The 24658-nt window shown below is 32.8% G+C and overlaps 1 protein-coding gene and 1 long non-coding RNA gene across 2 annotated transcripts in view; both read left to right on the top strand.

Moving 5' to 3' along the window:
• Positions 1 to 1459: 1459 nt before the first annotated feature.
• Dyrk2 (Dual-specificity tyrosine phosphorylation-regulated kinase 2) overlaps positions 1460 to 24658 on the top strand; it is a 56616-nt gene continuing 33417 nt past the window's right edge. Inside the window, exons 1-2 of the mRNA XM_089709091.1 lie at positions 1460 to 1531; positions 13551 to 13692. Of these exons, the coding sequence (XP_089565217.1) occupies positions 1502 to 1531; positions 13551 to 13692 (172 nt within the window). The 5' untranslated portion in view covers positions 1460 to 1501. The remainder of the gene's footprint in view (positions 1532 to 13550; positions 13693 to 24658) is intronic.
• On the top strand, positions 23108 to 24233 carry LOC149490850 (uncharacterized). Its single transcript, XR_016317335.1, has 2 exons — positions 23108 to 23200; positions 23981 to 24233. It is a non-coding gene; the product is annotated as an uncharacterized LOC149490850 (long non-coding RNA).

The raw sequence follows: 24658 nt of genomic DNA, 5'->3' as shown, positions 1-24658 counted from the left end.
TATACTTTATTGATTGTTTGGTACAGTCGACAATCTTCATTTATTATTTTCATGCAGAGTACTTTTTATCTAATTTATCAGCCGATTATTATTTATTTGTTTGGATACTAATCTTAGAAACAATAATTAGAATATTTTGTGTTATATTTTTCCAGAATTAGTTATTATATCGGAATGGTGGCTTAATTTTGATTTCCTCCGTCTTTTTTGTTCACAATTTATTGGAATATTTTTGAACGAATCCCTGCAATCTTTTCAATAATTTTCCGTAGGTACAGTTCTCCCAAACTAATAATGCGCATAGAAAAATTCGTCACTGCAGTTCGTATTCCCCGAGCCTCCGAAGACGATATGTACCTATATAGAGTGGTTAAATATATTTTCTTCATGCATAGTTTATTAGAATTATGAGTTTTATTGTGATTTGATGGTAAAAGAGATAAGTAACGAAATTTGTTTCGATAATTCAATGTAAGTTAATATCGAGGATAAGCCACACGATTGCGAGTATATATTTGTTGTATTGATTTACTTGGAAAATTCTATACTTAGAACTATTAAAGTGTCTTACTGGAGCTGGCGTAATGATGGATGTATGGAAGGTTAAAATAAGACAAAGATTCAAAAAAATGATTTTCAAACACTGGTTTACATTTAAATTGTGAAATCTAATCATTAAAATCTCAGTCCAAAGGATTTACAGAATCAGGGATTATCTCTATTTCTGATATCGTGATCAGAACTTTCATTATGCTCTTATTAATTTTCACTTTACGCTCACGCTACCTGTGTAAATAATCATTTTACCGGAAAATTCAACTTTGAAACAAAACTAAGAAGGGTATGTAACAGCAGCTCTATATAATTCCATACAGAGATAATACGTGCGGTCACCACCAGTATATAAAGACGACTGACGGATTTGTGAATTTTTTGACTGACAGGCTACCGTCACCTATCGCCCGAATTGTTTTCGATTGTGTATGACTCTGAATTGACTCCTATTTCTTTCGAACAAGGTGCAAGATGCAAGTGCGTTGTTTAGGGCACTTACGATTCAATGATTCGGGGTGATTCGGGTGTTTCTGGAAATACGATAATTAGCGAAGATCTGCATGCGCATTATTAATTTTGGAGTACTGTACATTATCTAATCTTAAAAATCTTATTTTATTCAAAAAAACAATGTGACAGTATAAAATATATTCCTAGTCTGTGAATATATTTTATACTGTCACATTATCACGATCGTTCGATAGAACTGCTATGGATACACATAAAAAGACACAAATTTACAAACTTTATTATTGTCTGCTTTTTACCATTTGAACCTCCTTTCATTAAAAAAAAACTATCGACAAGTGCTGTCACATCACTACTCGGCTTCAGCATTCAGTGAGCCTCCAAATGATGGGTGAAATGGCACCCTCAGCGATTCAGATATAAAAATAATCCGAATAATGTGTATTATTAAATAGCAGTGCTGGTGTATGTGTGGACCATGGGTGTGGATACTGTACCTCCTCAACGAGTAAGAGCCTGTAGTCAATATATGTATTTCATTTTATACTTTTTGTTTGGCGAAACCCTGTTTGGAGACTTTTCTTTATATTTGTCTGTTTGGGATGGAGCGAGACACAAAACGTATTATGAGATTTTAAAAATATCTCTTATGATTTTAAATTTTTAAAATATGGTATTATAGATTTTTTACGGTTAATAATTTTTTCTAATGAATACGTTCGCTTGTAGAAATAAGTTTTAGCATTTTGTTTGTTTGTCTCTCTATTAAATAGTTAGAGCTACGTGTGCCACGTTGCGAGCGATAATGCAATAATATTTATGTAATCGTAAAGCATTTTTTAAATAATTCATATTTTAACATTATATTCTTCTACATTTTTTCCCTTTTCGGCCAATACTATCAATTATTTACAAGATTTCTGTAACTTAATAATAATTTATTTTTGCCAATTGCGGTAGAAGAAAACCGCTTCAGATTTATTGAAGATCCTCCTTTCTGCTCAAGGAATATTAACTTCAGTTTCGATATTAAATTATAAATTCATAAATATCACAAATATTCCACATTACATCACACAGTTTAGTGTGGATAATTCATCATTCGGGTTTTTTATAAGTAAATGTTCATATAGATGTATCTTCATTGTACAAGTAAAAAAAACTTTCTATAAACATAGTAAGATTCACAATTCAATCTACTTAAGTAATTTAATAATCACATAAGGGATTAGTAATACGATGACGTCAATCACATTGTAATAATGAAGCTACAACCACACTACAACGTTAAAAATAACTATATACATAGTTATAATAACTACAATATATAGAAACAAATATTCGCAGGTCCAATTTAATTGGAAACATTAAAACTTTGATTTGGCACCGCCAAGCAAGGTGGCTGCGGTCGTAAATGAATCACGGAGGGAGGCAGATCCAAAGCCATTTAATGCAAGAGTGGAATAAACCTTTCAGTTTTGGTAGAAATATGAAGGTAATCAAATTATTAAAGAAAAGTTTTAACTGTATTCGAATGTACATAGACTTTTATTCAAGCGCGACAGAGTAAAATAGACATGTGTAAGATACTGTTTAAATACAAAAACGGCTAGCCAGATGATATTGAATACAGAAATAGAATATAGTCTGAATAAGCATAATATAATATGGGTTCTAATTACCCTGGTACCACGTGAAACCTATATACAAGCGATTATAGGTAGGTATATCTACAAAAATGTACAAAGCAAAAAATAATACAACGTCAATCGATAGAGACGCTCAATAAAAGAACTTTTAAAATAATTACTGTGGTGTCATGATAGTCGTAGCGGTCACCGAAGCAAAAGCAAAACATATACCTAGTATTTAACAAGTATTAGATCCACAAAGGAAGATACAAATAAATATTAACTTATGGCTTGATAAAGACCTTTGCTCTCATAGCAACTGAAGTTGAAACAAAATTCTTGCTACACATCCATTTCTACGAACTTTATTTATCCCTATCCAGACATGATATATCCGCTTAAAGTCAGGTTCTTCGTAATAGCACAATTTATCTTTTAAAAAATCATTTAAGTTTGTATGAAAAGCTATAAGAACCCCTCGAATCCCACGTCCTCTTCAGGGGTATGCAGACTGCCTCATTAGTGAGTTTTTGACTGCAATTACAAGAATTTCGCTTTCAATAAACCAACGTGTGGGTGTGAAAGAATACCAAGTTTTCGCAGACAGTTTTGTTCCTAAAGAGCTTCGTTGTTATCTGATTTAAAGAGAAACTGTTATAGATTCTTTTTCTGGGTAGAACCTGTTCCCCGAAACTACGTATTTATTTGTTCAATAGCGCTTCAAGAATTCTAATAAACGAATAAATGTTTGATTGTGTGTTTCTATGATATTGTTCACCAAAAAGTAATGTTCCAGACATTACTCCAGATAAATATGATTGCTTAATTTTCTGCTCTCTTTCTTGAGGTTGGTATATGACCTGATAGGACTACATTTTGTTTATGTGTTATGATATTTTTTTAATACATCTGCTTGTTTTTTTACAAAGGATATAGAAGATAGTATGGGCCAAGGTATACTTTTTTACAACAGAATTCCTCATAGTAAGTATTAAAGAGTTTAGTAGTGCTAAATTTAAAAATTACGTAAAAAACGTATTAGTTCAGAGCACAGTTCAGAGAGCCTATTACAGCATTAAGGAATAGGTATATGGAAGATAAAAACCCATGGAGGGTTGTCGCGTAAAAACCACAGGACAGTTCTTTGGCATATTATGATAATATAATATACGTACAGTTACTTACATATTTTGTAAAATTAAAATTGTAATACTGAAATGATTTAAAAGAGCAACTATGGAGTTTCTTGCCGATTCTTCTCCATAGATACTGCTTTCCGAATCGGTGGTAAATTTTAAAAATATGTATTGACGTTTCAAAAGTGCTTCTCCAAGAAGTCTAATTGAATAAATAAATGTTTGAGTTTGAGTTTTGAGTTTGAAAGAATTGTTCATCATCTAGATAATAATGTACTAGCAGTTTTAATTTTGGACAACCATGATATACATAGGTGAAAACATGGTGAAAACAAAATAAAATATCAGGTAACATAGAACAACAGAACCGTGGATGACTTTATTTCATAATATATAGTGATGTTATGTAAAATAACACATAGTTTATACTTTTATTCAAGTCAGCAGAGTGACGTTGTAAAGTCCCTGGTGGAGTGTGACCCATTTCGCTAGAACTATGCCAATTGCCACTAGTGAAAGAAAAGAGGAAGAATAAATCCAAACCTAATGCAATCTCAGGTAATTGCTAGCAACGAATAACCAGAATTCTATTGAAAATCTGCACAAAAATGGACGATTAACATTTAAAAGGTAACGAGACTTCGCCCTTTACGAAAGGGTACGTTTCAATTGAAAAGGTCAACGGTTACAAAGGGTTTGATACTATTCCCCTCTTGGATCGATTCACGACAGTCGTGTTTTTTGTTGCTGGATATTATTGTAAATTAAATTCATTTTAACATAAAAATTACGCCGATAATAATAGGGTAGCAGCAAGCGATAGGAGATTCAAACGCGCTGTACTACGTTCATAAACTGAACTCTTTGCGGATCCTAGTCTCCTGGTACTTCACAAGAAATATCGTGAGTAAAACTTTAAATACGCTATCCCTCTCACACTCAGCACCTTGTACCGCTACTGAGTCATCATCGGATTTCATTCACCGCTTGACAACGATCTATCGAACGCGCATGCGTAAAGCCCGCCATCCTACTGTCAAGAAGTTATTCATACGTCTTTTTATATCTACCCTCTATACAAAAAATGCATCGATCACCACCGTCAAGTTTTAGAACATTATCTGACTCACAACTATGCACTACGGCAGGCGATGATGATAGTAATGTAACTTTTAGAAGCGAGAAAAGGCGTAGATTATCGGGCGACAAGTCTGATGAAATGTTAAATTTTAAAACCGAGATGCGAGATATGCTTACGAAATTATTCTCCGACTTATCTGATAGGCAGAATAGTCGCTTGGAGGCTATTGAAAAGCGTATTTCTTTAATGGACACCAAAATGACTAATGTCCAGCGCACAAATAAAGACATAGAAACGTCGTTGAATTTTACGAACGAACAAATAAATGAACTACAGTCGAAAATTGAATCAATAAAAAGTGAATTTAAAAATGTCAACTTCAAAATTAGTTTATTAGAGGAAAATGTAGATTTACTGCAGAGAATTTCACGTAAAACTAGTTTAGAAATACGTAAACTACCCAAACAGATAAATGAAAAGAAAAAAGATTTGTTCTTGCTGGCATCCAATTTGTTATGTTATCTTGGACTAGAGGACGAACAAAAGAATATACGTGACGCCTTTCGTCTGCCGAGCAAGAAAGACTCCACTGACTCAACCATGATTGTTGAATTTTCTAATACATTAACTAGAAACACTGTTATAGACGCCATCAAGAAATTTAATAGAAATAACCCATCACAAAAATTAAACAGCAATAATTTGGGCATTAAAGGTCAATCAAAACCATTGTACATCTCCGAATATCTTACCCCTAAAGACAGACGACTGTTTTACCTAGCAAGGGAATTCGCAAAGACAGAGGAATATCTATTTTGTTGGATGAGCAATGACAGGGTCTACCTCCGGAAGAAGGAAGGGGCATCGTATATTCTGATTAAAAGCGAAGATCAATTGAATCAACTAAAACTAAAAAAGTGACTAGATGTTAAGCTAAAATTATTTTTAATTTTTTTCTTAGATTATTTTATAATACTTTTAATTAATATAATGTTTAAATACTCATTCCTACAAATATACTCAAGTTACATATCTTACAACAATTATTACAAAATTTACACACTCAAATCAAAGTACAATCTTTTAATTTGCATACAAATAAAAACATCCTTACATATACATCATATATACACCTCAATTCACATCAAAACCCAATATACACAATTAACCAAAGTATCAAAAATGACCTATCAGAAGCCTTCTTATTATATAGATATAATTTATGCGTTAGAAATATGTGTTTTCTCTAAATTAAACTTACAAACTATATGCGTAAAAATGGGATCATATTATGCCTATAACACTTTAACCTTAACATATTATAAAAATTATGGATAATGTCTTATTAAATAAAATATCGGTTGAAATAGACAACTACTCCAAGACACAATCGTTCACATGCAATCCCGATGAGTCACACCTTTATCTGACAAACAAAGATACTACAAACTTCATTATTACTTTAAATATAAGAAGTGTTTATAAAAATTTTAATGAATTTGAACTATTTTTGAACCGGTGTAACTTGGAACCGATGTTTATTACTCTAACGGAATGCTGGTTGGATAAATACAAAATACCTCCTATACTGAATAACTACAATTCTTTTTGGACTAAAAAAACCCGTAACCAAAATGATGGTATTGTTGTGTACTGTTTAAATCATTTGATTTGTAATGTGGACGAGATGGAATTGTTAGATGGTACATGCCTGATTGTTACGTACAGTAATACCGCAATTATATCAATTTACCGTTCTCCTTCTATAAAATGTATAAATAATTTTCTACTTTCTCTTGAAAATATATTAATTAAGCTAAATAAATTCAAAAATATCTATATTGTTGGAGATATAAACATCGATATTAAACCAGAGAATAATGACCCTAATAGCTCACCTTATCTTGATTTTTTACACGGTCAAGGATTTTTACCCGCTCATTTACTTCCTACAAGGGAAATGAATTGTCTTGACCATATTTTTATGAAATCGGATTATACTGGCACATCTCTCGTCTTTAACACATTTATCACCGACCATAAAGTTGTATTTCTTAACCTAAATTTTAAATCAAATATCAGTATAAATAAAAACATACATAAAATTAACTATGAAGGTGCCATTAGTCATTTATATAATACAGACCTCAGTAAAATTCTCGATATAAAAAATCCCCATTTAGCTGCTGAATATCTCACTACTGCAATCATGAACTCCTTAAAAATAAATACCAAAATTATTTCTCTTTCTCGCAGTCAGAAAATTATTAAACCTTGGATAACTATTGGAATGTTACGATGTATACGTACGCGAGACCGCATGCATTTAAAATTAAAAAAGCAGCCTAATAACATGACCCTAAAATTAACATATTTAAGATATCGAAATTTTTGTAATAAAACTTTAAAAAATTTGAAATTAGCATATGAGAGATCGGAATTCTCAAAAGCAAGCAACAACAATAAGTTAATATGGAACAAATTAAAAGAGATAACTAATTGCAAACAAACGAAAACACCTCCGATTGATTTACTCTCGTGCAACAGTGATCCTAAAATTTCTATTAATAAAGTTAATCACTTCTTTGGTTCGGTTGGGAAAAATCTAGCTGCTAATATTAAACTAAATTCTAATAATAATTTTGGTACTAATTTTCTTGAAAATCAGCTAACTAATCAATCAACATCTATGGTTCTCTTGGAAACAAATGACTTGGAAATCGATGGTATTATAAGTAATTTAAAAGATAGTAGTGCATGTGGTTGGGATGGTATCCCAACCAAGTTCATTAAAAAGGCGAAACACATAATAATTCCTTATTTAACTAATATATTCAATTCATGTATAGCTAAAGGCATATTTCCTAATGTTTTCAAGAAGTCGCTTATTCATCCTGTTTATAAGAGTGGGGACAGAAAAGATGCTAATAATTATAGACCTATCTCTGTGCTCCCTGTCCTTTCGAAAATATTAGAAAAAATTCTTAATAAACAACTTGTTAACTTCTTGGAGAAATATAATCTACTCTCAAACTTCCAATTTGGTTTTCGAAAGGGCAGGTGCACAGAAGATGCAGTTAATCACTTGGTTAATCAAATAGGTAATCATGTCGATAAAAAACAAAAGGTCCTAGGTATCTTTTTAGACTTAAAAAAAGCATTCGACACAGTTTCTGTTCCGATACTTTTGGAGAGGATGGAAAGGTATGGTATTCGTGATGTTCCGTTAAAAATTTTTAAAAACTACCTCGAAAATAGATTTCAGTGTGTTAAAATAAATGATCATCTTAGTGATGACTGTCCTATGTTATTCGGTGTACCGCAGGGAAGTGTGCTCGGCCCAACTCTCTTCTTAATATATATAAACTCTCTCTGTAACTTAAATCTTGCCAATGGCTCAATTATTAGTTTTGCAGATGATACTTCACTTATCTTTCATGGAGAGAGTTGGGCTGAGGCGTGCCTCCACGCGGAGAACGGCATTAGAACTGTTTCAAATTGGTTGCGAAATAGTCTACTCACCTTAAATCTGGAAAAAACTAATTTTATTGCGTTTAGTCCCACTAATTCTTCTCAACCACCTAATGATTTTATATTAAAAGTTCACAACTGTGATACATTCAATTCGAAGATATTATGCAATTGTTCTGCTATAAAAATGGTTCCACACATTAAATACCTAGGAGTTATAATCGATAACCTTTGTAAATGGAAGCAACATATTGAACTTATAACCACTAGAGTTCGGAAACTGTCGTGGATTTTTAAAAGACTTAGGGTATTACTGGAACACAATATCATATTTATGGTTTACAAAGCTCTTTGCCACTCAATTATCCAATATTGCATTTCGGTATGGGGTGGCACTTTCAAAACGTCGTTAATAATTCTAGAGAGAGCACAAAGAGGCATTCTCAAGGTCATTCTTCATAAACCTTTTAGATATCCAACTGACCAGCTGTATAGGGAAGCTAAAATTCTGAATGTAAGGCAGACATATATATTGCAAATAACACTTAGACAACATAAAATAACACCTCTTTGTGCTGTCTCTTCTGGTAAGAGAAGAAATGACCTGGTATGCTCTAACCTTATTCCGCGTACTGGTTTCCTTCGTCGCCAATCTTCATACATGAGTATATTTTTATATAAAAAGGTCAATAAAAGCCTTTCTATACACAGTCTTACCTTAGTAAAATGTAAAAAGAAGGTTACAGAGTGGTTGCTGACCCAGAATTATTCAGATACTGAACAATACATAGTTCAAATAAAAATTTAGCAAACCTCTATCTATGGCCACTACATCCACTCACGCGCTAACACACTCATACACACATACATTCACACACACACACACACACACACTCATACATACACACACGCTCACACATGCTTACAAACACGCGCACTCATTCAAACACGCACGCACAACATATGAGTATATCTACTAAACTTGAGTAAAAAATGTATAATTTAAATTTTATTTTGTATAATTTTGTATAAAAATAGCTAAATTACTTACCTAAATCATTATTTAAGTTAATATTATGCTATAGTTCTGTTATTATTGTGTCATTAAGGAAGGTGGACCCCAAAATACAGGCTGTCCTAGTTTGGGGTCCAAATGTTACATGTTTGTACCTAACCCACAAATTGATCAATAAATGATTTTTATTTTTATTTTTATTTTTATTTATTATTCGGCGAAATATAAATCGTAATTGGATATTAAACTATGCTTGAAGATGGTTTGATGCGGGGTACTTAATTAAAGGGTACTTAATTAAAGTATGACTGATAAACATAGAGACAATCGTAAATTGGTTTGCGACAGGAAAATCTATATACATTAGGTATAAGAAATAGCTGTTTTCTGCGAAAGATAATGTCTTATTTTCTATTAATTGAAGTGGTAACAAGAAGAGCGGACAAATAACTGCTATCAAAGTGTTAATAGGAGGAAAATAAATTTGATTATAGCACAAGGAGGAGACACGATTACAATTTACCTCATTTGATTCAGCTTTTGAATCAAATGAGGTAAATTGACGAGTTGAAGAATACTAAATAGTTCTGGAAATAAATCACAACCTATGGCCAGTTTATTATGGAAGAAACCCGTATTAAAATATGTATATTTTAATTGCACCCTCTTGTATGCTCTTGTTTCGCTTACCAAAAGAATTGGCGCCATTCCATGTTCCACTCTTTCTATTCATGTGACTCTATTTTCACCAATTTAAAAATTGGTATGGAAATAGGAATATACGGTACTATTTTGGCTGTCTGTCTATATAAATTTCGTTCCACGATTTCGCATTGTATGTATATTCATCGCATTCATTCTGTTTTGGGAACCTCTACTGCATATGTTATAAGCACCTCCTGAAACATTTGCTGTATATAATTTTGTCCCTGTAAATAAATATTTTCCGTTAGAAATATTATTATGTATTTAAGCCTCTAATAATGTTTTCTCATCCGATGACGTTCTAAGCATGTTTATTAGATTTTTCATTTCATATCCTCCCTCGTTCATGGAAAGCAAGGTTATTTTTCAATTTGTATCGTGCAATATCTGAATCTCGAAGTTTCTAGAACCATCTTTCTTTGTAGAAAGTTCTACTACGTTGAATGTAGATATTTCTACAAAAATAATATTGTTTTAGTTGTTGGAATGGACTGGAATTTTTATTGTTTATTTAAAAGTTCGCATCTATTGCTTTTTTTGTTGTATTTAAAAAAATCGACGCTTCTAGAGCCGTCTGACTTAAATTAATAACTTTCTCTAGACCTAAAATCACTTTGCTCTGCAGCCGTAACTAATAAATAATTTGGAAAATCCAAAAGTGCACGCCTCATAATTTTTTTTTAATAAATATTTATTAATTATTATTTTTGTTTATTTAATAACAATTAAACCACATCGAATCAGACCCTGAAAAATGAAAGGGTTCTATTCCTGAGCATACTCAAGCGTAAGAGAAAAAAAAAGACTCGATTAGTAAAGTATTTCGGTCGCTATCGTGTTAACAAGAAAAAGGATCCGCACATACAGACACACGGACGTCCAAGACAGAACTTTTTTAAACTGTTTTTTAACTAGTTTAAATAACAAAAATGACATCAAAAATATCATGAACGTTAAAAATAGTGTTTTTTCTTAATATGTGTGTGTATGTATTATCTTACAAGTGCAATGTATGATACATAAAGACATTTTAAGTTTGAAAAATCAGATGTTTTGCGCGAAGTGACAGTAGTACCCACCTCAACGCTTCGCTTATGAGGCGTGCAAAAGTGTTATTTTTGTATTTTAATTTGAGTTTTTATTTCTAGACACAGTGCATGATCTTTCTATTCTTAAAACAAGCTAATTTTTATCAAACAATACACAATATGTGTAGCTATTGTTTTTATGTTACTGTTGGTGTCTCTTTTTGTTAAGGCTTAATATCTCAGCTTTAAAAATAGATAGCAAATTAGTTCCGACGGCGAATACAGTATCACGAATTCACCTCTGTTGTGTCATATTAGAGACTCCATAAAGCTAATGGTTTCAACGTCGTGCTGAAAACACGAGCTAGTAAAATTAGATGCTTTTTTCACTGACAAATCCAATACAAAAGTATTTGTTTAGACAGGGTTAGGTATTGACTAAGAACTGCTATTGAATGTGGAAAACAAGTCTCGTCTAAGGAAGGAGGAGCATCTAGGAAACTGGTTAATTTTGTATAAGTAATTGAGACACACTCAATATTTATTTGGTATAAATAATTCCATGGACTGAAATAAAGAAAGAGAACTTTATTTTATTTAAAATAATGTTTAAGCATAAAAAAAATTAACTTCGCAAGCCGTAGCTCGTAGCCATTCGTAGCTTTTCCCTACGACGCTCAGCTTTTTCCAGCTTAAATAAAACAATTGATTGAATCTACACTTTAATGTAAATTAATAGCCCAATTCATCCAAAGCTATTACTAGTTACAGTGCATTTCAATCCAGCCATTAGTTTATCGTGTCCCACAGTTCGCAGACACGGAAGTATTATCAGGTATTTGCATAGAGCGAAATGAAGTTAGAACTTTATTGCGTGTAAATCCATAGTTCACTGCAGATATTGCAACGGATTTTATGTAAACATTTGATTGGATAGCTCTTGGTGGATTGCTTGTACGAGTATGTTGGGATTTCTCTTGTTTTTTGTTTGTTTTTCTCTTGTTTACGAATGCCGCTCTGACCTATCTACGAATCGTAGCTCCAACTGTAAGATACATTTCATCAATAACTTCAAATATTAAACTACACCATTGCTGTCTCCAGAACTAGGAACTTGGTTAATTTTTCTTAAAATGTTTATGCATATTTTAGGAAAGAGACTCTATAATGTTGAGAACTTGTCAGGAGTTTCCAATAGGATTCTGCCAATGTGTGTATCGTTTTTTGTGAATCAAAGCAGGTAAATTGTATTACAGTTGCTTACTTGGAAAAGTATTAACTGTAGAAAAGTAAATACTTTTCTAAAAGAAACAGAGGCTCGATTTAGGCTGTCTAGTCCGAATTCAATTTCTCTAACCCAGGATTAATAAAATCCTCTATAGTCCTTCAAAGGATTTAAAGGTTTTTGCCATTCAGTTTGTAATTAAATATTTTTAAGGTCGATGAATTGAAGTTGTATATTTGTCTATACTTTGCAGACTTGATTATTTTAAATGGCTACCTCGCTATGCTTACCCTGGCTACAGCTAGGTTCAACCAGATTACATACAGAAATGTTGCCTATGATACTTAGTAACGATGAAGCTGTTAACTCTTATCAAACAAACAAAAATCCCTGGAAGAAATCTCTTTTAAGCGATAAGGTCACCTTTTGTACTTTACCTCGCATCTATAAAACTATATAAAATATACTGTACATTGTAATGTTAAATGGTGTGGTACAAAAAATGTTGTGTGGTTTTATGAAATCACGGTAAAAGTGAAACTGTTCGAACGGTTCCGAACACTGCTTTGTGTAGCGCATGTCGCGTGACGGTCGGCTGCCGCGATACACGCGACATGCGCTACACAGACCAAAAAGTTTGAGACGATGTAATAAAAGTTTCACTTTAATAAATGGTTAAATAAATAAATGGTTAAAATCTAATATTTCTTCAATCTTCAGATTAGATAGGAGTACTTAGGTATATTATTCAGATTCACTATTAGGTATTTAAAATAACTGCAAAATATATTTATTGTTCTCTATAGAGCGTCTGTACATGGTAACAAAGTCATGCTATAGGCAATAAGTTTACTGTAAAAATAGGAATGTTGCCAGATAGCCTCAATTTTCACTATGCCAATTTATTGCTCGATTTTAAAGTGATTGACGCGCACGCCAGTTATCACTATTCGCTCGACGATTGGATTTTAATGAAGTTAATGTTTTAATAACTATTATAAATTTCATATAACGCTTCATTATATTTTTAGATGCGATATACTTAAAGCTCCTTGTTTTTCGTTATTATCAATTTACAAATAATTGTAATCTTTGCTATAACCACAGACTAATAATAATATACTACGTACTATAACAAATTCAACCCGAATCTATTTAAAGTCTTCTCTATTACACATTGACTTTCAATCCTCACTTCAACAGAACAACTTACTAACAATATACAATTTTACCAGCTCCAGATAGAAGCCGGTGGCGGCGAAGGCCCCGGGCCCCCGGGCAACAACAACACAGACGGTGCAGCCGCCAGCCCGCCCCGGGATGACAACCACAACGCGCAACTACCCTGCCCCCGGGCTACACCACTTACACCATCAGGTGAGATATTTAATCACGTATACCATCAGATACACACATCAACAAAGTCTATGGATAGGTATTTGGTATTGCATCAAATATCTCAAAATTTGTGGGGAATTTAGTAGTATTGTAAATGGAAGAATTATATCTCATTTTAAGGTCTTTACAATATCACAAATGTCTCCATAGATTTTGAGATATTTGATACAAAATTTCAATTAATATCGTGTTATATAATAATATACCTAATTTACATAACTTAACAAGATTTCTCAAATAATACTACATTTTTCCTTCTAAAGGAAAACTGTCTAATTTGTCTATTTTTAACATTTCTTCGAATTCGGGTGAATATCTTAAGTAAATGGAAAACGAAATCAATATCGGGCGCGGTTTTCTATTACTCGATGTCCAAATATTTATCTCATTATTTTGTTTAGTCTTTTTCTAAGAATTTTATTAGTATGCTAAACATGTACCTACGTATTTCGGTAGGAAAATTGGAGATAATCTGAATCTGAAAAATTTAATAACGACCTATATGTAATTGCCAATTGGTAACCGACTCTGATAACTGGGACGGGGAATCTTAGGTTCGCCCATTTCTGAAAAAACCGGCCAAGTGCGAGTCGGACTCGCGCACCGAGGGTTCCGTACAAACCTGCAAGGTTTACAAAGTACAATTTATGGTTTTCGTAATTTTTCCTTTATCTATGCTATAGGACGTTGCTTCGTACCAAATTTCAAGATTCTGAGTTCACGGGAAGCACCCTGTAGGTTTTGATTCCCTTGCAAGTGTCGAAAATTTGCGGCATAAACGGCTGTATCTTTTGATTGCGTTGGCTCAGAAGTTTGATTTTTTCACAGCTTTAAGGGACAGTAGACCTGAGTAATTGATATAAATTTTAGCTTCATACCTCCACGCGTTCCTGAGAAAAAGGGTCTTGACAGACGGACGGACGGACGGACGGACAGACGGACAACAAAGTGATCCTATAAGGGTTCCGTTTTTTTCCTTTTGAGGTACGGAACCCTAAAAAAGACCAAAAAGTAATCGATACGGGAAACCTACTCGTTATGTTGTTATATTAAAATTTCACAAAACTCTCTTCAGGCGTAGATGGAGTCATGTCATGCAAAATGAAATTATTTGTTTATGCAATAAACAACCCTAAACTCGGTAAATGTTGGTGTACGTTGTTCACCTGAAAATAGCTTACACGTGTAGATTTTTCATCGAGCCAATAATCAGTTTAATTTTCATCTCCGTGCCATTTTCAAGGGCTAAACTAACTTATCATTGTTATGTACTAGTTGTAATATAGTTGTTGTATATAGTCAATTAAACTTTGCTGTTACCTGGTTCACTCCGACCGCACACCTAATGAATTTACAAACTTTATATTGTTGACTTGGCGCCGGTGTATTCGTTTATTAGGAGGATAATTTGGTCGTGAATTTTATACCTTGGAACTATGTTATTGACACGTGTTTGTTCCACGTTATATTTCCTTGTAGGTTACGATGTAATTAGTTTAATTATGTCACTTATTTAACTTGTATTTATGCGGAATCACCATAATATTATTACCAATAGTACCTAAGGATTGAATGAAGGCTGTTGACAAAAAGCGGAAAAAAACTCTTTGCAAAACTTTTTGAATAAAAATATTTGTAATATAAAAACTATCTAATACCCTGAGTATTACAACACACTGTGAGATTTCATAACAATAAAGATAATATTAAACGATCAAGACTGGTTGTTCGCTTATTCTACCCTCCCTCAAAGGCAGATCAATAAATAATTCAGTCTTCAAACGTCTAGAATTGCATGATATTATGTGTTACAGGTAATTTGTAAGCCAGTATAAACTCAAAGTTTATATTTACAGTAAAAAGCATTTGTAGGCATTAAAGAGGAGTTAAACAACAATTTGTTAGCTTGTACGACGTCGCCGCAAGTTTGTTAATCTACGCAGTTCTAGAAGTTTCTTGGTCGCGGTTACTTATTGCTTGGAACTTTTTATTGAGGTTGTGGTGCTGTATCTTGTATCTTCATATTTTGTTATAATAATTTGTTATATTTATGGAACGTAGTCTTCTCTCCTTTTGTCTGTTTCTCTAAGCGGGCTAAGTATTATTTATTATCACCAATTTTTATTAACACAATATTACCTAAAATTACTAATTTTTCACTAAACTGTAAAACAATTTGTTAGTTGTTTTATCATATAGACCGTATGTTACGTTTTCCGATTGTCTAAGCTTTCTATCTGCGCTATAAAATAGGCTGTTGCATCAGTTCTGCCCAAATTGTTCTGAAACGAATAAAACTGAAATTCACTTAGTCAAAGTAATATGTAGGTGATTTAGGTATTAATAAGAATCTAGACGGATTATAAATCATGACAAAAAGGGTACGAAGTCAGCATTTCACAAATATTGCTCCAAAAGATGGATGGAACAAAAAATTGCATCGATATTCAGAACAGAATCAGGTCGCAGGCATTGCCATGTAAATAATTTATCTTGTCCGCTCCCGTTCCCAGTGATTGATAGTTTACTGTTTTATATTGAAGCTGTAAACGAGTAAATTATTCAGCGACAACGGAGATTGATTTGCGGAATAATAACTTAATAAAAGGACTTTAAATCACTGCTGTTGGTTTTTTTATGCATTGTATTAGGTTCAATTTTTGGGATCATTTCCTGTAGGTATCGGTATACAAGTCGTATGAGTTTAAACTTCAAAGGTATAAATTATAAAATAACTTTTAACATAATTATGAAGCCTTCTATGTTTTTCCTCTTCCCACTGCAGCGACACAGAGGTTTTTATAAGTATTATTTGCATAAACTTAGGTAATGTGGAATAATGGCCCTACTTGATATCGCTGTCATAAGGCATTCGTTATATAGATATAACGAACCAGTATAGATACTAATCTATACTAATATTATAAAGAGGAAAAGTTTGTAAGTATGTATGTATGTATGTATGTATGGTTTTCACGCAAAAACTACTGGACCGATTTCAAAAATTCTTTCACCATTAGAAAGCTGCATCTTTACTGAGCAACATAGGCTATATTGCATTTTCAAAAAAATTAGAGATCCTTACCAAAAATGCAATAATGTAACCCAAGGTGTAAAAAAATCCTCAATAAAACTTCTGTCATCGCGTGCGCTGCGGAATCTATTGAAGATAGAACAAAAAAATGTTCTACGGTATTATAGAATGGATCAATATCTACAAGAAAGTCCGCGATACCATATGTCCATCTTCAGTAGTTATGTTACTACAACAACTTTTTTACGTTTTCAAAGTAAATAGAAGTGCCGACAGTAATCAAACCATGTTATCCATACACATATATTAATCCTTATCCCATTAAATGATGTTTTATTATAGACTGTTTCAATACCAGCAAAATACTTTTTAAATGAAAAGAATTGGATATTCCATTCAAAAGATATAACGAATTTTTAAGTGTCAATCTACAGAAAATAGTAGGTATACTGTTCGAGCAGGCCGTAGTGCGGGGGTCACGGAGGAATTCTACCAATATGCGTCTTGATGGAACACAGTGGGGTTTTGGTCGGTAGGAATCCGACATAACCCACGGCCCCTCCCCCGGAGGCCGTGGGTATCTATGAAAGATTTCCCCACTAAAAAAAAAAATAATTTGGAAAATCCAAAAGTGCACGCCTCATAATTTTTTTTAATAAATATTTATTAATTATTATTTTTGTTTATTTAATAACAATTAAACCACATCGAATCAGACCCTGAAAAATGAAAGGGTTCTATTCCTGAGCATACTCAAGCGTAAGAGAAAAAAAAAGACTCGATTAGTAAAGTATTTCGGTCGCTATCGTGTTAACAAGAAAAAGGATCCGCACATACAGACACACGGACGTCCAAGACAGAACTTTTTTAAACTGTTTTTTAACTAGTTTAAATAACAAAAATGACATCAAAAATATCATGAACGTTAAAAATAGTGTTTTTTCTTAATATGTGTGTGTATGTATTATCTTACAAGTGCAATGTATGATACATAAAGACATTTTAAGTTTGAAAAATCAGATGTTTTGCGCGAAGTGACAGTAGTACCCACCTCAACGCTTCGCTTATGAGGCGTGCAAAAGGCCGTAGTGCGGGACGGGGTAAAGGTGATTTTCATGTGATTAAAAATTAAACCTATAGTCCGACCTATAGTAGACTTTTCACTGTAACGATATCGCTATCTATGCGGGTGAAACCGCAGGGCATTGCTAGTACAATTATAAAGCTGAAGAGTTTGTTTGTTTGAACGCGCTAATCTCGGGAACTACTGGTCCGATTTGAAAAATTCTTTCAGTGTTAGATAGCTCATTTATCGAGGAAGGCTTATAGGCTATATCATCACGCTATGACCAACGGGAGTAGAGCCACGGGGGTGAAATGGTGAAACCGCATGGAGCAGCTAGTAATACATATGAGGACCACTGATACTCTGGACAAAAATATGCTTGTACCTACTTGATTCTTTTTAAATATATATTTAGGTACTTTAAATTAAATTTTAATTGAGGAGACATCCAACTAAATATAAACGTACAAATATTCCATCTAAATTGATTTTAGTAAATAAATAAATTTGTAAAAGCGCCTTAGGCCGTCTCTTCCCACCCGGCGCCGGCACTGGAAATCTTTAATGAGTAATGACGTCAAAATACTGAAGGCATTAGCGCAGAATAGCTGACGCAAGTTACCTAATTATACTTTGGGGATAATAAAGGTGTAACGTGGGTCATAACATAACACTGCTCTTGCTTTGTATAACAATTTTGAATAAAACCAATGTTTTAGTATACATATTGCGGCATAGGATGATACCACATACTACCTACCTACCACAGTAAACTATCATTATAAAAGATTGAGACTTTCAGACTCAAACTCACACGTTTATTTATTCAACTTACAGCAAGACTTTTTAGAGGCATTTATGAATCGTCAAAATACAGAAAAATAATAATTTAACGGTTCGCAAAGGAGTTTTTACATGAAAAGCCAGCAAGAAAGTATATACATCTACCTACATTTTGAAAATAAAATTATTACTTTTGTACCTACATCTTGAAAATAAAATTATTACTTTTTACTTACATTTTTATAAGAATCTATTTATATTTAAGAAAAATTACAATCGTCCATCAGTATAATATCTACTTACAATAAAAAGGTCGCATTGTACTGGCTTCTTTTAATGAAATCATATTAAAGAGAAGGTGATATTATGTAACGTATTGCAGTGCAAAGAAATACTGCGAAATGAAATGGATTCATTTCTTTGTAAATTATGTAATATTACGTTGGTAGTTCGAACCTTGTGTATATTATATTATGTGCATATTAACCTTTAGGGCATAAAGGGTAAGGTGCATATTATGAATATCCGCAGGTTTATACCCAGTAGGAACTAGGATCCAGGTAGTATGTTAACTAAAATAATTTTATCTAGTAATCAAAATATCTCACTCTTAATAAAAACAATTATTTTATACTGTAGCTTTAAAATAGGATGAATTTCTGCAAATATCATAAAAAATGATGATTTTTATTAGGATTTCCGTCAAAATAACACGTTGCGATCTAGGACTAGTCGCTACTATGTGTGTATAAAATTCTGGCCTTTCTTGTAGAGCATTTAGCTTAGTTGAGCTTCTAATCCAACAAAACTCCACACTATCAATGTTAAGTAGCTAATCGCACCGCAGTACTCCACCCGAGAGGCTGTTCTTGACCATCGAAGTTCACGCGCTGCATCCAGCTATATGGGTCAACATCGCACTTAGTTGGGAACAATGTTGGTGTGTTTGCTTAGTTGGGCTTAAAGAAGTGTGTGTGAATTATTGTGTTGGTTGGGAAGGTTATGATAAGGGCATGCTATCCGGATATCCGGATATCCAAAATATCCGGATATCCGTCGAAAAAAATATCCGGATACCGATAGTATAACTATCCGAATAAAACGAATAATATGAATAGTTGTAATAATGCTACAAATGTACCTCTAATAGTTTATAAGGACTTAATCAATAAAGTCCGACAAATTGATAGTTGTAATAATGCTACAAATGTACCTCTAATAGTTTATAAGGACTTAATCAATAAAGTCCGACAAATTGATAGTTGTAATAATGCTACAAATGTACCTCTAATAGTTTATAAGGACTTAATCAATAAAGTCCGACAAATTGATAGTTGTAATAATGCTACAAATGTACCTCTAATAGTTTATAAGGACTTAATCAATAAAGTCCGACAAATTGATAGTTGTAATAATGCTACAAATGTACCTCTAATAGTTTATAAGGACTTAATCAATAAAGTCCGACAAATTGTCAAGTATTTTAAAAGTTCACCTACAAGAACAGATCATTTAAGTACGCAATTAGGCAATGAAGACAAAAATTTGCAACTCATTTTGGACTGTAAAACTAGATGGAGTAGTCTCGCAAATATGATCACAAGATTTTTGCAGTTAAGTAAAGGACGGAGTAATGAAAGCATTAATAGACTTGAAAAATGAGACTACGTTTACTGGCTGTGAAATAGGAACTTTAAAAGATCTGTCCATTTCTTTGAATATTATTAAAGCAACCGTTGAGGCAATATGCAGAGAGGATGCTAATTTATTGACGGCAGAAACTGCACTAAAATTTATGATTTCTAAACTTCTTGAAAGAGATAGTACAATAAGTCGTCAGTTGGCAGTCTTTAAAAATAAGAATAATTCAACGCCGACAGCCTGAGATTATTGGAACTCTAAAGTATTTACACAACCCGAAAGTTTTTTATGCAGAAAGATCATGCAGTACATTTGAAAATCCGTCAAACGACACTATTACCAGATTTATGATAAGTATAATTAAAAAATACTTTCGCTTGGAGTCGGAGGTCACACTTGATGATGATTGTTCCTTTAACTCCTCGAGGAGCATTCAGTAAACTTTTTCCAGTCACGTCGATTTTGGGCTTTTGCTTTGACTTCTTGCCACGACAGTCCGGTTTTATTTAGTTCAGCAACCACGGATCTCTTCCACGATGCAGAGGGACGACCTTTTCTTCTACGACCATTCGGGGGCGTCCAGTCTAAAGCTGTTTTTGCTATATTTTGTTCCGGCCGCCTAAGACAGTGTCCTATCCACCCCCACTTCCTGGAGCGGACTTGTTGGTCTATAGGTTGCTGATTGGTTATTTTCCAGAGTTCTTCATTGGAAATTGTATCAGGCCAAAACATTCGTAATATACTTCTATATAAGCATTTGTTCAGGCATACTTGGAGTCTGTTGGAGATAGCTTGTGTTACTTTCCAAGTCTCACAACCATATAGCAATATCGACTTCACATTGCTCTCGAAGATTCGCAATTTAAGCTGACGGGATAAGCGACTTGATTTCCAAATCGGAGATAACTGTGCAAAAGCAGCTTTTGCTTTCTGTATTCTATTTTCAATATCAACCTCTGCATCACCGTTAGGGCTCGGAATACTTCCTAGATAGCAAAATGTAGGTACTTCTCGAATTGATTTTCCATTTAATGATATTTCCAGCTGTTCATTTGTCAATGCAGTTTTCATGACAACAGTTTTTTGGGTGTTGATTCTCAATCCGACTTTTGCTGCTGCAGATTGAAGTGCACATGCATTTATATTAAGGTGTTCTATGCTATTTGATACCAAGCAAATATCATCTGCGTAGTCAAGATCTAGGAGTGATTGATTGATTGATTTAACAGAGATATCCGAATTATCCGAATTATCCGGATTTATCCGGATAGTGTTTAGGAGGTATTCGTATTATTCGAATACTAAAATTGGGCGGATAATTGCACTTATGATTAGGACCATGTTGATGTTTGATAAAAAATTCCTAAAATTTTCGATAATATGCGTTGTAAATTGACTAAATAAACAGATAACGTCTAACCACGATATCAAATTGTAATCTTATATAAGGGTATAAGTCAATGCAGCAAAATATAAAGAAACAAGCTATGCCGTGCGATTTCAGCTGAGCACGAAGCTGCGTGCAAAATCGAGTATGTATGTATGTATTTCTATAGCTCAAGTGCTATTCTGATATATATAGCCTGTGTTCCTGTAAAGTTTCATAGTAATCCGTCTAGTAGTTTTTACGTGAAAGAGTAACAAACATCTATACATGCATCTATTCATACTAAATCATCAATAAACGTGTTTATAATATAAGTAGGATAAAAGAGAAATAAGAAAGATATTTACATGTAGGTAAAGAAAATCCAGAGAGAAGTGAATATATTATAATGTACTAAATCCTGAATCAAACGATTTAAGGCGAAATGAGACCCAAAACATACGTTTCGAGCGCACGGAGAATTAATTTTTTTCTTCAAAAACTTTGAATCTGATTTTTTTTATTTATCGATTTATTTAATTGAAGAGTTTGTTTAGTGACGTTTGGGAACCGAAACACGATTGACAAAATTTGCCTCGATAGAAAAACGTTGTGAAGTTGGCCAAAAATTAAACGGAGAATCAATTTCATTTGGACAATAGTAAAGTAATATCAATGAAATTTTATCCACATCCACTTCCATTCAATTCTTGAGGGACGTACGGGATTAGATTTTTCAATTAATACATCAGTAATTTAAAAAAAATATATTTATAAACTATGAGCAAAAAATTGCGCGCAGGCCGGTCGCTTCCGCCGTTCCGCCTCCTGTTAGTCGACGCCAACGCGTCTTAGAGAGCAGTCCTGTACAACTTTTTCGCGCGGTGCCGTTGTCTACTCGCATACGTGATTTAGTGTTAGTGTTACTAAAGTTTTTCATAAACATGGTGAATTTTGGTGGCCAAAACATTGATGGTGAGAACATAAGGAAGAAAATGTTGCGAAGGCAGATGAAGAAACTACAGTTATTGAATCTAAATAGGTAAGTTTAATGTTTATCATGCTTATTTATATTTATTATGTCTTTCGGTCGCTACAAGTCTAAAGATTTCAACTTCAAATATTTTGATTACTAGGTATATGTTTACAAGTCTAAATTGAGAAACGCATAAATGAAAATCTGATAGTTATTTTTATTTGTAATAAGTAATATTATTTTAATCATATTTTGAGATTTCATTACCTATTTATGATTCTTGTATAAGTACATATATGTTTACAAAGTCTGAATTTAGCAACGCACAAATCAAGATTTTATAATTTTATGCACTCTGTCTTTATTTTTATTTATAATTTTATTATTGGTATAAATAGGTAATGTTTTAGTTGTTTTTTTGAGATTTCATTTTCCAATAAATATACTACTGATTTGTGTATGTATGTTTATTTCTAATAGCAAAGCGCGACCACGAAAAATCCGATGTGCAGCTTGCAAGCCATATCAGATGCAATAAAGACACGTTGGTCTTTTAGACCAACCATGATTACCAGAAACTGATGTGGATCTTCAGACAGTTTCACATAGTACTTTTTTTGTGTAAGTTTATTCTTATGTCATTTATTTATAAGTCATAAGATAGTGGAATATTTCAGACTAGTGTAAGTTATCACTGACGGGTAGGTAATTACCAGTGAGATCGGAAACAATTTTTATTTCAACCCTATTGCGTATAACTTTTTGTTTTTTTTTTTATGGTATTATAACTATTGTCTGAGGTCTTTCACTGCACCGGTAATTGTAATTTTTTTACTTATTAGATATCATGCTATTTTAGGCTTATTGCTGATCTACTAACAATTCTATACACATGTGAGCAATCCCAAGACAAGGATTAGATAAAGGATATTTATTTATACATATATCAATTCGAATGAAAGTATGTATGAGTAATTTTTTAATTTGTTTGTATGAATACTATTTGCATATTATGCATAAGCATAATGACTTATAAATTTTATATAAAAAATATTTGAAAAATTTGTAGTTATGTAACTATGATGCCGACTTTTTTACGAGATAGGACAATAGAGCGATAAACGAACGGACACAGCTGCGAAATTTTTTACTAATTGTTAGAATAATTGCGGTCAACCGTAAAATTTTGCAAACAAAAGAACGATTTTCTCAGAAAGTTTGCTATGTAAGTCGCCGACAATCGAGTTTATTACGGGCTAGGATAATAAAGCGACAAAGGAACGTACACAGCTGTGCAATTTTTTCTAGTTTTGATGACAGTATCTTTATAATAATCGTGGTATTATAAGAGGTATTATCAATTAATTGTTCTCCTATTATAACTTATTATGGTTGTTTCAGCACCTCAATGTACAAGGATAGCTCAAAGTAACGGGCAAGAGACATATTTATTTACGGAACAAGGAGTAGAAGTCGTATCAAGAAGATAAACATTGGAACAATAAAATGGTTACAAAACCAGCATTCGAAAATATCTGATGTTAAGTATATCAAAATGTCGGATATATTTATTCAAAAATAATCAAAATTGTAAATAATATTTTTTTGTCTATTATTGTTTTTTTTTTCAATAAATATGATATAAAAACAAAAACCCGTTTTTTAAATCTTTTAAAACCGATAATAATGTAAAAGAAAAACAAACGTAAATAGCATTATTCTATTATGTATTTTTATTATCATACTAGCGGTCCGCCCCGGCTTCGCCCGTGGTACATGTTTACGTTTTCTCTACATAAGAACCATCCTCGTACTTGAAGGAATATAATAAAAAAAAGAATTATCGAAATCGGTTCAGCCGTTCTCGAGTTATGCGCTTACCAACACATTTTGCGATTCATTTTTATATATAAAGATTGTACGTAAAGTCCCCATGTCGAAAACCTATAAAATTTGTTTACAAAGATTTGCAAATAAGCTAGTAACGTAGGTAGCGACAATTCTAACAATAACAAATAATTACATCATAAAATAATTTAGTCACAAGCTCATTTTTTGTAACCAGATTTGTACCAATTA

This window comes from Colias philodice, chromosome 2 (assembly GCF_061535455.1).
Source record: "Colias philodice isolate Cphi_HAF_F1 chromosome 2, ilColPhil1 Martin Lab GWU primary, whole genome shotgun sequence".
Lineage (NCBI taxonomy): Eukaryota > Metazoa > Arthropoda > Insecta > Lepidoptera > Pieridae > Colias > Colias philodice.
This window is presented reverse-complemented; position numbering and strand designations above follow the sequence as displayed.